Source organism: Antedon bifida, chromosome 1 (genome assembly GCF_963402885.1).
Source record: "Antedon bifida chromosome 1, ecAntBifi1.1, whole genome shotgun sequence".
Classification (NCBI taxonomy): Eukaryota; Metazoa; Echinodermata; class Crinoidea; order Comatulida; family Antedonidae; genus Antedon; species Antedon bifida.
Window position 1 is genome coordinate 33,100,051 of NC_136226.1, and position 14,696 is coordinate 33,114,746.

At 33.4% G+C, this 14,696-nt stretch overlaps 1 protein-coding gene across 2 annotated transcripts; it reads right to left on the minus strand.

Annotated features, from left to right (window-relative positions):
• Window positions 1-11,737: 11,737 nt before the first annotated feature.
• Window positions 11,738-14,224, minus strand: LOC144858934 (uncharacterized). Of its 2 annotated transcripts, none has more exons than XM_078715099.1 (3): window positions 14,092-14,224; window positions 13,596-13,798; window positions 11,738-13,101 (listed from the first exon to the last, which is right to left on the minus strand). In XM_078715099.1, exons 2-3 carry the CDS (start codon window positions 13,769-13,771, stop codon window positions 11,988-11,990), a joined length of 1,290 nt encoding a protein of 429 aa, XP_078571225.1. In that variant the 5' UTR covers window positions 13,772-13,798; window positions 14,092-14,224; the 3' UTR covers window positions 11,738-11,987. The 2 variants fall into 2 exon arrangements, with proteins under 2 accessions (XP_078571225.1, XP_078571216.1); XM_078715090.1 differs by having other exon boundaries at window positions 11,738-13,293.
• Window positions 14,225-14,696: the final 472 nt, after the last annotated feature.

Sequence of the window (14,696 nt, forward strand, 5' to 3'; positions counted from 1 at the left end):
CAACACAGCTGCTTTGATGTTTAAGAATAATGATATTTTGTTGAGAAGAGAATATTATTAAGTGCTAAACATATTCTATGACACGACAGGAGAGAGAAGCCTTGATTAAAGAACATTAGGCATACGTTCACTAAAGTAACAGTGATAATAATTAATAGATACCAAATTACCAATTTATATGACACGTTTTTCTTGGACATTACTTAAAAAATCTAATACCACATTAACTATCGCATGATCACCCTTCTATTCTTGAGTGTCGGCTGAGTACTCTTATCTACCATTATCCCTGATTTATTATGATTTCATCATTTCAATGAAAAGTGAACACATGGAATATAGACCTGTTACATTGTCATTCATCATGTTATTTTAGGCAAATGTCTCCTAAATCAGATTATAAAATGATTTTTTATAACAGAAACTTGTTTAAAAGTTAAGCAAGCCAACTTTCCTGTTAGCGTGACAAAACAGCATTCAGCTTGTTTCAAAATATGATTGACATGAGAAAGTTTAAAAGATCCAACATTTCCGGATTCATGCATGTGCCTTAATTCAGTATCGTGGGTGAATATCCTAGCCACCGAATACAACGTTTTGACGGATAACGGTATGGTAAATGTGTCCAATAATAATCGGTGATATTGACTTCCTATACATTACTATGTACCATGGTAGTTTTTACGTATACGTATACTAACTATTATTAGGTGGTCTCATAACAATGTAAATGTATTATTACACATTAATGAATAGATTCTTAGTAGAAAAAAAACAAGGAGGCTCAGACCATGACGGGTTTGGACTTAATGGTCAATACAAAACATCCCACTTGGAATCTCTTAAAGGTAGATAGACCATAGACCATACTGAATAACAATACTTTCAAAATGTATTGCTCAATGTGAATTTAATTAAGAATAAAATGACAACGTTTAGGTTGAACATTCCATAAACGTAGGAAGGAGAGTAGAAAGGTTTTATTTGACAGTTATCATACATGGGTTTCCGTAGGGTTCAATTAATCATAATCTGGTCAAGGTTAGTAATGATGTTACTAAATAATGCTCTTAATCGATAATTCAATTTTCAATTCACTTCAAAATAAATTGTTATCTCTCAATGTAAAAACAGTGAAATATAATATCATTAAATACAACTCTTGAGAAAAATGTACTCCACTGCTCCCAAAGCTTTGATTATGGGCTCCAAAAATAACAATTAACAATAGAATTAATGTTTTTCTTCAAGGCCATGCTCATTGAATGAATGTTTTATACACCATAAGCCCCGAATATTAGATTGCAGTGACAAACAAAAAACAATAATTGTGTTTTATTCAATCAATATGAATGTTATGTGATCGATTTGATAGTTTACACACGTCTATACCAAACAAAATCTACGACCAATATTATTACAAATGAAATGCCCTGTACCATCTTGACTGTTGCAACAGACGACAAGAAATTCACCTCCTAATAATAGGCTCCATGGCAAATTCAAATGCATCATCAAACTACTGAATTATGTAGAACAGGTGAACATTAAAGTGGGATAAACGCCAAAACTTGCTATGCTGACCACATAATAATGTTTAACCGATTGTGTAAAGTATGGAACGCCGGGAGTGCTGACCACAGAATAATGTTTAACCGATTGTGTAAAGTATGGAACGCCGGGAGTGCCACTATGCTGACCACAGAATAATGTTTAACCGATTGTGTAAAGTATGGAACGCCGGGATTGCCACTATGCTGACCACAGAATAATGTTTAACCGATTGTGTAAAGTATGGAACGCCGAGAGTGCCACTATGCTGACCACAGAATAATGTTTAACCGATTGTGTAAAGTATGGAACGCCGGGAGTGCCACTATGCTGACCACAGAATAATGTTTAACCGATTGTGTAAAGTATGGAACGCCGGGAGTGCCACTATGCTGACCACAGAATAATGTTTAACCGATTGTGTAAAGCACGTTTTATTTGTCACTGTTGAATTGAAACAATGAATATTATGCTCTCTTAAATTAATGAATGAAACAAAATTTCCAATTGGGTCAAAGTAAAAGTCGTAGTCGTAACCAATTTGTGTATAGAGTCCTGTTATGAAAATGAAGATCGAATATTTTATGAAAGTTCAGAAAGGATGGCGTATTTAACGAATTTTATATATAAATAATAGGCCTACCATACATATACATAATTTTATATATAAATAATAGGCCTACCATACATATACATCAACCTCAACTCTTTTAAAACATAAACAAATGAATTAGGGCCTACTACATACATCTGAAACTTCAACTAAACTATGCAATACAATTAGGGCCTACTACATACATCTGAAACTTCAACTAAACTATGCAATACAATTAGGGCCTACTACATACATCCTAACCCTAACCCTAACTATGCAATACAATTAGGGCCTACTACATACATCTAAAACTAAACTATGCAATACAATTAGGGCCTACTACATACATCTAAACTAAACTATGCAATACAATTAGGGCCTACTACATACATCTAAACTAAACTATGCAATACAATTAGGGCCTACTACATACATCTGAAACTAAACTATGCAATACAATTAGGGCCTACTACATACATCTGAAACTAAACTATGCAATACAATTAGGGCCTACTACATACATCTGAAACTTCAACTAAACTATGCAATACAATTAGGGCCTACTACATACATCCTAACCCTAACCCTAACTATGCAATACAATTAGGGCCTACTACATACATCTAAAACTAAACTATGCAATACAATTAGGGCCTACTACATACATCTAAACTAAACTATGCAATACAATTAGGGCCTACTACATACATCTAAACTAAACTATGCAATACAATTGCTCTGTACAGGACGCTTTGCGATTTTATCGGAATTTGTATTTGTTTTTTTTAAAATTAATAATCAGCTTTTTATTTCGTGATTTGAATTCTATACCATGAGGTTATATTAGTAGGGCTACTACCTGTGGAATTTAAAGTAACAACGCAGATGTGACGATACTCTCTAAAAAACACAATTTTATTTAATTTTCTTTTTACACTAGAATTGGGTCAAGTGCAGATAGATTTATATCACTAGGTGTTGTACTCAGGTTTACGGAAACTTTGTACCGTAACGTACGTAGTACCTGAGGTTAGAAACATGGTTTATATCACGCGTACTAAGGTTTTATACTCAGGTTTACGGGAATGTTGTACCGTAATGGAGTACCGCTGGTTAAAAACATGGTTTATATCAACCATACTATGGTTTTATACTCAGGTTTACGAGAATGTTTTACCGTAACGGAGTACCTCAGGTTAAAAACATTGTTTATATCACCCGTACTATAGGTGTATATACTCAGGTTTACGAGAATGTTGTACCGTAACGGAGTACCTCAGGTTAAAAACATGGTTTAATCACCCGTATTATAGGTTTTATTACTCGGGTTTACGAGAATGTTGTAACTCAGGTTTAAACAAGGCCAACAGCCATAAGTCGCGTGCTAAAACGCATAGTGATACCGGACCGACAGACAGACAGACCGACCGACCGACATAGTGAACTATAGAGTCGCGTCCACGCGACTAAAAATGGTCAAATCGCTGTTTGAAGTTGGTTAATATGTAAATAATCGACCTGATTAATTTTGGTCATGGTCCAGCCAAACGGAATACCAGACATACCTTTACCACCGATTTAGAATAAGTAAAGTGGGAGTAATCTTCTAATTCTGTGTGTTGATCTTTTATTTTATTTTCGTTATATATGGTCTTATATATAAGACCATGTAGCGCTACATTTCATAAGCTTTAGTTATTTGTATTTGCCAGTTTATTGTTTAATATTGTCCTTCAGCTAACCCTTCAGCTAACCCTACTCTAAAGTCACTAAAGAATGAACAGTTAATATTATATTTTTAACCGTTTCGTTAAGTGCTGTAATTTCGTCTGTCAATTGGGAAGGTTTTGTCAGTTCCCAAGAAAAAGTAATTTTTCTGTTCATGCAATAACGATGTTTGTAATAAATATAAGTGGGAAACCAAAATACACGGAAGTTCAAAAAGGGAAATTTTTGTTTGTCCAGAACTTTTTACATTTTATTTGGTGACAGAATTACTAGACAACATATGACAATTGTCCGTGAGGCGGAACCAATTCGTGGTACCGAATCTCCAAATGCGATGGATATGACGAGTTAGGCCTATATCCAGGAAATATTATTCCAGGTACCATCCGTATAAATTACATTATTACCTTCCAAGTGACTATGTCGTATGACTATTAGTATATTTATTTCCCAATCCCAATTATCAATATCAGTTGGCACATTAATAAAGCGAAACGCATTACAACTAATTTTTTTTTCAATCTTCAAATTGATTTTTTTTCGACAAATTGTTTCTTTTTCTGTTTTGATTAGTGGTTTAAATTTGATTAATTAGGTCTCACATTCTTCGCAAAGGTGATGGCAAGAAATCTTCCTAAAAACGTAAACCCACACAAAAGTACACTTCAAACTACATTACTTATTAATAATAATCCCAATGACCTCATTCTCTAACAATTTTATTTTCACTTTACAAAAACATTCAGTGTACTGTAAAACCGAGGGTGCGTGATTTCGAACACTCATCAGTTGTTTGTTTAAAAAAAAAAAAATTTGTCCGTGAGTTTTGCTTTCAGTTTTAAAGCCATGATGGTTCTCTGACTCTGGAATTATTGGGGAATTTTATTTGCAAATTCAGGAAAGGGAAAAGATTGTCCGAGTTCAAATCGAGGCAGGTTGTGGGAAGAATGCACAATTATTGGAAATGACATCACGGCATAATTACACAAATCTAATAGGGAAAGTTTATGTGAGGTCGGTTGTTAACTGGTGTGAGGTCAATAGATAACGATGAAAGTTGAATTTTTGCAGTTAATATAAAGTGAAGATCAATGACTAAACCGGTATACCATAAATTCACAATATCTAAAAGCTGAAAGAAAACAAAACTAATGCTTGCCTACTTGTTGTAATGCCTCAGTTAATCTGTATAAGGAATCATTAATTCCTTCATCCAGGATATGTATCACTGAATGTTCTAAACATGATTGGCGTTCGGGAGAATCAGGGAATGGGAAACAATCATTTAACTACATGGATAACAGCGGCAGTTCATATTTGATCTATAAAATTAAGACAGGAATCATCATCTGATTTAAAATAAAAAAGACGCCATATGCATTATATGTATAAGTCTATTACTGTTTCGTGGTTTAATGTGTGTGTTTTTTGTATATACTGTATAGCATTAAATGATATTCAAGGTTATGTTGTAGGATATGACCGGGACCTATCCTTGAACACAGTCCCAACTGGCATATACAGTAGGTCGGGGTGCCTGTTCATTCATTCGTCTCATTTCACTTATATTCTCTCTTCAATCCAATGGTGGCGCCAGGATGTACGCGACGGAGGGTCCATTGCCTGTCGGGGGGTTAGGGTTAGGGTTAGGGTCGACAATTAGAAATTTAAGGGTACTTTTAGTCGAAAATTTGTGATTGGGCACATTAAGTAGAGTATTGAGAGCTCCTCCTGGTGCCACCGCTGCTGTAATCATCATTCCGAGTCATCATTTTTGTATAGACAAGCTTGTTGCTATTGAAAAAGAAATTAAAAATTGAGAAGGGTTAACCATAATGTTCTTTCCAAAATTCTTCCCCCTCCCCCAATAGATAAATATTAGTATTTCATATAAAGTTTTAAAAGCTTCAAATTCAATAAACCGTGCTCGATCGTTAACACCATTAAACAAAATTACGCGGTTGGTCTCGGTTTGTCTGGGGAGTTTTTTATAATTTATTTGCCGTGGGTCCGTGGAGGGCCTATTCCGAATTTCCTCAGAGGACAAATATAAATACCAGAAAAAATCTTCTTACGAATCACTTTAGTTCAGGTAGCAAACCGGTAGTGTAATCCTGGCCCCGAAGAAATGATATCACAATCACAATCACAGTACGCAATTCAACCTACATACAAATAAAATAAGTTACCTAATTTTTGAAAGAATTTGTTTATATTATCCACAGGAAAACCAATTTACATCTCAGATTTCTATTTTCATACAATGAGTGATTACTATCAAATATAATTTGTAAAAGATCATGCCAGTGCCGTCAACATCATTAGGGATTCTGCTGTAATTTTTTTCTGCTGTGTAAGGGTTAGTTCTTTTCAATTTCAATTTTTTTCTTTCTTTTTTCGTATTTATATGGCGTTGGATTTTTTGTAATATCACGAACTTTGTAAAAACAATCAATGTTGATGTGCAGTACAACTTGTTCAATCAACATTGATTGTTTTTACACAAGTTCGTGATATTACAAAAAATCCAACGCCATATAAATACGAAAAAAGAAAGAAAAAAATTGAAATCAGTCTCGTGAATACAAAATATAAAAGTTTATAATATAGGGGCCTATATATAATGTCGGATTTTTAAAACTGGTATACATTTTTAAATTAGGCCTAATGCCGATTCTTTTTCTCGTAGTTCAACATAATTTAAATTCTATGATTATCAACTACAAAAATATACTTTGTATTCGTCGACACCTGCCCCGTCACGCATGGCGTATTCTCACGCATAGGCCTACAGCATGTAAAACTTGCGCGTTTCCTACAAAATAATTAAACATGCCATGCAAAACCGGTGGCGGGGTAATTAAGTAAGTGTTACACAGCAGCACTATTTGGGCGTGTTCGCATTAAGTGAAAAATGATGAAGCCCCTTCAAGACTTTTGGATTTGGAATCAATAGATGATGATTTGGACTAAATTGAGAGAACGGCGCCAAAGTGGAAATGGGTTCGTTCATGCCAACGGGAAAGATGTAGGAGTATGACTGATACGTTGACTTAAAGTAATCGTTGAAAGACAACCGAAAAAACAAGCAATTCACCCTTTGGATTTTATAGTCCAATCGGTAATAACAATTATACGGTATACTGAGTAACTAATTTTAAACATTATATTTAGCAAAGAATATAGTTATCGGTGGTAACTTAAGTCATGAAAGGAAACATTAAAAGGAATAGAATAATTTCATAAGACGTATCCAACGCGATGATAGAAAATGCATTTAAAATCAGTTGAAAGCAGGAAGAATCATATTAGTGTCGAATGATGATTTAAAGTAATAATATTTTAGAAAACAATATTAACGTGGTAGCATTCCTCTTGGTAGAAGAACTTCAATGAATTAATGCATCAAATAACACTGTATATTTTATGATGCGTTTTTAGAGACCAGAATATTAACCAACGAATAAAATTATCTTGGATATTATGATATTAAATATCATTAGATAACGTTTTTTATATTGCCTTTTTATTTTTATTTATATTGCTAAAATATAAGATTTGACATACCCTCGGGAATGATATTTTTCTCTCGTGAATATATATTTCTCGAGCAAAATATCATCCCTCGAATGTTAAATATTATATTTCACCTCTAAGCAGGCAATATCTGTATAATATGCTACTTTTAAAACATTTTGATCGATGCTGTTGTCAATATCACAGGGCATGTCGTGAGAAGGTTCCATTTTCAAAGACAAACCTGTGTCGTGTATTACTTTATTAAAAGTTCATCGACCCAAAAATAAAGTTATGGGGTAGGATATGTGTTTAGTTATTATAGAAATTCCGGTGTCTCCAGAAAACTTTGTGACAAACAAAATTATTCTTGGCCGATCGTTTAATATTTCGGTCACAAGAGGGCGTTGGCTTATTCATTCATGGTTTTAAACTTTACTTTAGGCCAATTACTTACTGTATTCATTATCTAGTATAGACTTCACAAACAAAGGAGGAGTGTGTATTGTTTAATGTGCTGCGCTCGAGAATGTACCAATAACGTATTATTGTGTTTTCTTAATGAAGAATTACTAGTTTCAAATAAATCCGAATTTATTTAGTATTTTAGGTAACTATAGGCCGATTGAACATTATTTAATGTTAATAACAGTCAACGAACTGTGTCAATTTGTACTGATAAATGACGGCAACCAAACTTTTACTATAGTATAGTATAGTATAACTTGAACATTTCTAAAATTCCTTGTACTTGTTCCTTGTCTTGAGGATCAGTTTTAGAGTATAGTAATTAATACCTAGTTGATTTTGAAATACCAATTTGGCCACGGTCTGTTGAGATGCACACCCAAAAGATTTCCAAATAAATAACTCGTTACAGGGCTTAATCCATGGTTATTAAGGCATCATTATCTGTATTATTAATATGTAGCCTCGGGTAATCTTATGGATGCATCATCGGCGCACGTACAGTTTCTCGAGGCTGGTCGGACTTTAAAACTTCTTACCAAGTGAGCGGTGAGCGTGCTTACACATCGAGAAGTCGGTTAGCCGATATCATTTATGCTCACTTTAATTGATTGGTCAAAACTGAGTAAAAATTCTATTTCAGGAAAATTCGGAACCCGAATCTTCGGATTACGGATCAACGCCTGCCATCGACCCATTTGAACCCATTTCGAAATCCATGGATCCGCCACTGGAAATTATTCGTGAACTTATATTTTACGATTGGATAAAACTGCGAATTGCACCGTCCTGTATCGCAATGCACTTCAAATCAACATACGCAAAGTTCATAATAATTATGAATGCACCGGATAGACCGCGGTTTATTTAGGAGAAAAGCAATTATGACGGGACATGATTCCATAGAAGTTAAGCCTGGATTCTAGCAATACATTGTCCAAAAGGGTACTACAGTACACCATTGATGATAATTCGTCCTTTGTTAGGTATGAGGGATGGTTGAAACAATTAATGTGGAGATTCGCGTCAAAGTTTTGATGAATGCACCATTGATGTTAGATTATTTCATGGAGAATACTGGAGGAATCTGTAATCTCTTTTATTACCAACATATTCCAAATATCTGCCATTCATAATAATAAAATAAGATGCATAATCCGAAGGTGTGTTACTTAATATCAGAGACTAAACTGTATTATATCATAAAGAAGTGTTTAAAACTAACAATAGGTTTTTAAACTAACCCAGTTTTGCAATTCTCAATACAAACGTGTGAGGCCATGGATCGAGAGTGTTCATGCAATTCCAAAATGGATTTATACCCGGTTTATAGGTTCCTCTTTAAATCAATTGAGTTCTATGTTTCACAATAAGTTATTTTCCTTTTTTTTTTATTGTAAATCACAGTCACACATAGCCTAATTTATATTTACAAGCAATGAGTAAATTGTTTGAAATAATTTCCCACGCCACTTAATTTTTCTCATAATCTCATATTTTCTATCCTTTATCTTTTTTCAAAAAACCATTAATAGGCCTATAATAAAGTATCATTATTTTCTGTTTTCTTTGTTTCTGTTAAGCCAAGTTGATTGATAGCTTAATTAACATTCGTTTATATATTTTTACATAGTCAACCCTTGGTGTCTTTTATATTTATATATTTTTACATAGTCAACCCTTGGTGTCTTTTATATTTATATATTTTTACATAGTCAACCCTTGATGTCTTTTATATTTATATATTTTTACATAGTCAACCCTTGGTGTCTTTTATATTTATATATTTTTACATAGTCAACCCTTGGTGTCTTTTATATTTATATATTTTTACATAGTCAACCCTTGATGTCTTTTATATTTATATATTTTTACATAGTCAACCCTTGATGTCTTTTATATTTATATATTTTTACATAGTCAACCCTTGGTGTCTTTTATATTTATATATTTTTACATAGTCAACCCTTGGTGTCTTTTATATTTATATATTTTTACATAGTCAACCCTTGATGTCTTTTATATTTATATATTTTTACATAGTCAACCCTTGGTGTCTTTTATATTTATATATTTTTACATAGTCAACCCTTGATGTCTTTTATATTTATATATTTTTACATAGTCAACCCTTGGTGTCTTTTATATTTATATATTTTTACATAGTCAACCCTTGATGTCTTTTATATTATTTATTATTACTAATATATAAATTTTCTATATACAATTACATAACGGTTTACAAAGAAAAAACATACTCATATAGTAGTAAAGCACCCATTATTGAAGATTGCCAGTGTGGTAATTTCCAATAGAGAACCAATCGCGAAATCATTATTTTATCTTATAAATTTGTTCTATAGGAGGCCATAATGCAATCTAAACAGTTACAATGTTTATCATAAATTATTTTAAAGGTTTTGAAGTAATTATATTGTAGTTACGAGTAATCATTATTTGTATTACAATATTAGAATGAAATGCGATACACTAATGAGGAATCACTCACTATCTGTCTGTTGTATACACGTTGCCTCTTTGTAATTGAAATCTCGATTGTATTACAGAAAAGAATGATGATTTTCTTTGTGTACTTGTTGAATTGAACTTTTTGAATTAGCACGGTCAGCTACCAAGGTGTGTAAGAGACTATCTTTGACAATGAAGTTGACAATGACCCCCGTTTTTAGGTCCATGCTTGTGGCTATGAGCATTGTGTAGACACTAAATACACAACTATTGTATAATATGCAACCAAAAGCCCAATTTGGCGATGATTTATTACTGTCAGTAACAACACTTGCTTAACAGTAAACAACTGACGTCAGATGGCTTCTTAATTATTGAGAAACACCAACTCCATGTTTCGCCTTTGGCACATTTCACAGGCCTGATGTCGATATAAACAAGACCAGACTATCAGCTGGAGCTGGAGTCTGATTTTCGTGGTTTTATATTTATATAAGATTTTGTCATTTCTTGTAATTGATGGGTAGGCCCGTGCATGGAGTAATTTTACTCCATGGCCCGTGTTTAACAATATGCTTAAAAAGTTTTCAAGTTCAGTCGTGTTTGAACACAAACGTTACGCTTTTGATCTGTAGACAGAGTCTGTAACCGATTATAGTCGCACTTTAATAAAGACGTTGAATGGTAAAACACTGAGATAAAAAGTAGGCATACGATAAGGCAGTGTTACAAACTGTTTATTTCAGATCAGTTTGCGACAACTAAATTGCGACACATGTATTACAAAAGTGCGATGGGACATCTTTACACGAGGATTGGCATTGAGTTTACGATGTGGCATGGAATTATCCGACTTTTAATTTATTCCTATAGGCCTACACGGCGTTATTTTAAACTGTTCCTTTAAACATCTTGTTTACCACAGGCAACCAATCCTACACGTTGATACCATTTATACCTTGTTCGTCAATTTTGAAAGTTGTTTAATATCATACAGTTGACAGTGTCATTAACTCTACCGAATTGAAGCAAAATGTCTGCATTGTTCTACCACCCCACGTCTTCAACGCCAAGAGGGCTCAAATCATATTAACGTGCTGAATGTGTCAATGAATCATTCTTACCAGCCGTAGGATACCGTCTATACAATTATCTTTATAGCAATTTCACTTTTCCCAGTATGTATGAATCCTGTTTCGGGCAATGTGACGGAGAGATGTTTCATTTACAAAAAAAACATTTCCTTAGGATAATTAGGCAACAACCGATTTTATTGTGGTGTAAATTGGTAGCCTACTACTGTACCATGTAACATATGCCTATAGTATTAAATATTACTAAACGATTCCCATGTAACATCACTCATTAAAAAGTACAATTTTCACTTGCAACTAAAAAACTACAAAAAAAGCAACAAGAAATATTTGTTATAACGGTGCGTCTTTATTTGTAAATATATTCTATAAAGAGGTGTGTCGCCTTTTTCTAGTAGTAAAGTAAGCATATATAATAATAATACACCTTATAGCACTTTTCTGAAGTAAATTAAATGTGTCTTGTACTCTTTAATTAGTTCTTCGATGTGTATACACAGCAAAACAACAGGTAGTACTGTAAGAAGTTAATTAAAAAATGGAAATTCTTTGTAGAAAAAGAAACATTAAGATTGAAGTTGAGCAATACAGTCAGCTGCAGTGGTTCGTACAAGTTCAATAGCAGCATCATCATTTATAGTAACTTGTACATTTTCAGTTAACATTGGTATTATTGATATAATCTGATCTAAAGTAGTTTGTTCAGCAACATGCATTCTATCAGATGTTCCATGAATTTTACTGAAATGCTTTCTTAATGTTGTACTTTGAGAAAACTTCTTAGGACACAAAGAACAAGCAAATGGTTTGTCTTTGGTGTGAACAACTTGGTGGCGTTTTAGATCAGAAGGTGTTTTAAATCGTTGTGAACACAAATGACATGAGTAAGGTCGTTCACCTGTATGTGTACGTTCATGATACTCTAGTGCATTCAACCATGTGAATGTTTTTCCACAATGATTGCATATGTAAGGTTTTATGTTCAAATGTTTATTCCTGTGTAATTTTAATGTGTGTTTTTGTGTAAATGTTGCACCACAAGTTTCACATAGAAAACCTTTTGGATGCTTGGAGACATTCTTGGTACGATCATGTGAATGTTGTAATGTCATATGCCGTTTCACAATGGATTCATAAAGAAAAGTTTTATTACAAATGTTACATTTTGGAAGATTGCTTTGTTCAGTATTATGACGAAGTTTGATATGATCTCGCAAAGATCGTTCCCTCCGAAAAACACTGTTGCATTCAGTACATTTGAAATCAATTTCCTTAATTTGTTTAGATTTCATCATAGTTTTTTCTTTGGATGCTCTTTTTTGTTTTTGTTTAATTTCTTCTTGTTGATTTTGTATAGCCTCAGTAACTTCTTCTTTACTTATCATGCCAAACTCAACTTTAGGACTCACAATTGGAAATGTTTTCTTAACTCCTGGTAAGGTTGACTCGAGTGTAATTAGGTCTGTACAATTTATTCCATCCTTTAGAATTTTAGAATGAACATTCTGTATGTGACTCAAAACATTATCATGTTTTGAAAAATACATCCAACATTCTTTACAGCCAAACATTGTCACATCCTCAGATTTCACTGTCAATCCACATACATCATTCCCATTATTTGTTTTATTTGAAACTGTCTCATCCTGAAAAACATGACCTCCATTTCTTGCACTGTCCCTAGAAGAGTTCATCATATTTTGGTAATTACTTGAATATAAAAGTTTGTCTTGCTCAGTGTTTGGTTCATGAGTACTACCAACTATTTGCAATTTATCAGCAGCAGTAGACGACACAACAGTCTCTACTAAATCAAGCATGCAAACTTGCGTGCCTATTGATGTTTGACTTTCCATTCTATTCAATGCTGTTCTGTATAAAAAAGTATACATCAGTGATATTGATAACATACAGTATGATGACCTTAGTATACCTTTAAGTCTACATGCATTTTTTATACAGTAATATAATATATTTTTGATACAATCAATACAGTATGTCTATTTTATATAAAGAATGATTTATATTTCCTGAAAATGTTTGTTTTGATACTAAATTTGTTGACATACATTTTGGTTTTAAGAATATACCACATAGGATCTAGATTTTATTTAGGGAGACAATTTCCAGTTGCTATTGGAGTTCCTTTACTGTACATCTCATCATCTATTTACCTTGAATAATAAAAGCCATCTTCCTCCTCTGCCAATAGTTTTATAATGTACTCTTCATCAGACAACTGACCTGATTTCAATTTCGCTTTTTGAAACAGATCAAACGTTTTGGCTGAACCCAAATGTATTGTATATGATGGCATGTTGGGATGATGTTCTGTTGTTACATTCCACATTTCTTTTTGAAAACAACTAGGCTAGGCCTATATAAAAAAAATTAAAGAAACAGAGTTATTCATTGCTTATTAGGTTACTAACACTAGCCTAGGCTAGCTTGTCCTCTAGGCTAGGCCTACCTGATTTATCATTGAATGAAGAGTTTTTACATTATTGCGAATGTTTACAGTAATAATAAGAAAGGCCTAATAAAACCCAATTAGCCTAGTAGAGTAGGCCTCCTTCTATTTAGGCTAGAGGCAAAGAAAGTTTTTAAAAAAGAAGAAAAACTAATTTAGGCCAAGCTAGGCCTAATCCCTAGGCCATACACTCCACTTACGATTACAAAGTATAGCACTCTCAGAGTCTCTTTGTTGGCGGCGCACAAGACGATCTGCTGCTGCATGCTGTGTGTGGTGGATCATCGTCGGAGGAGTGAGAGAGGGCGGTATAGGAGGGAGACGAGGTATGGTATGGAACGCCGGTTCGAACTCGTTCAATTCATCCAGGTATATAAACTATACCAAACTGGCGAGTAAATCATGTTTTACTTTTTAAACCTCGCAACGTCTGGTTTAAAAGGCTACGCAGGCCAATAATTGCTGTTAGCCTAGGGGTTATTGCGATTTGGACGTTTCTGATTGGTTGTAGCCATGGATTATATTGATTAACACTGTTCTGATTGGTTGTAGCTTTAAATACTTCTTCTCAGAACTCGTCCATAATACAATAGCAATTTAGCACAGTGTTTCACTATATAACCATATAAATAATAGGAAACATTTAATAATATGATAAATGACATTTACATAGCAATTTAGCACTGTGTTTTACTATAACCAATTTGGTTAGAGTAAAAAAACACAATGATAAAGAATAGGAAACATTTAATAATATGATAAATGACATTTACATAGCAATTCATCACTGTGTTTTACTATAACC

Coding starts and splice junctions, on each gene's coding strand:
- LOC144858934 (XM_078715090.1), bottom strand. CDS start 13,771: ATGTGGAATGTAACAACAGAACATCATCCCAACATGCCATCATATACA. Junction 13,294..13,595: donor GATGGCTTTTATTATTCAAG/GTAAATAGATGA, acceptor TTTTTTATACAG/AACAGCATTGAATAGAATGG.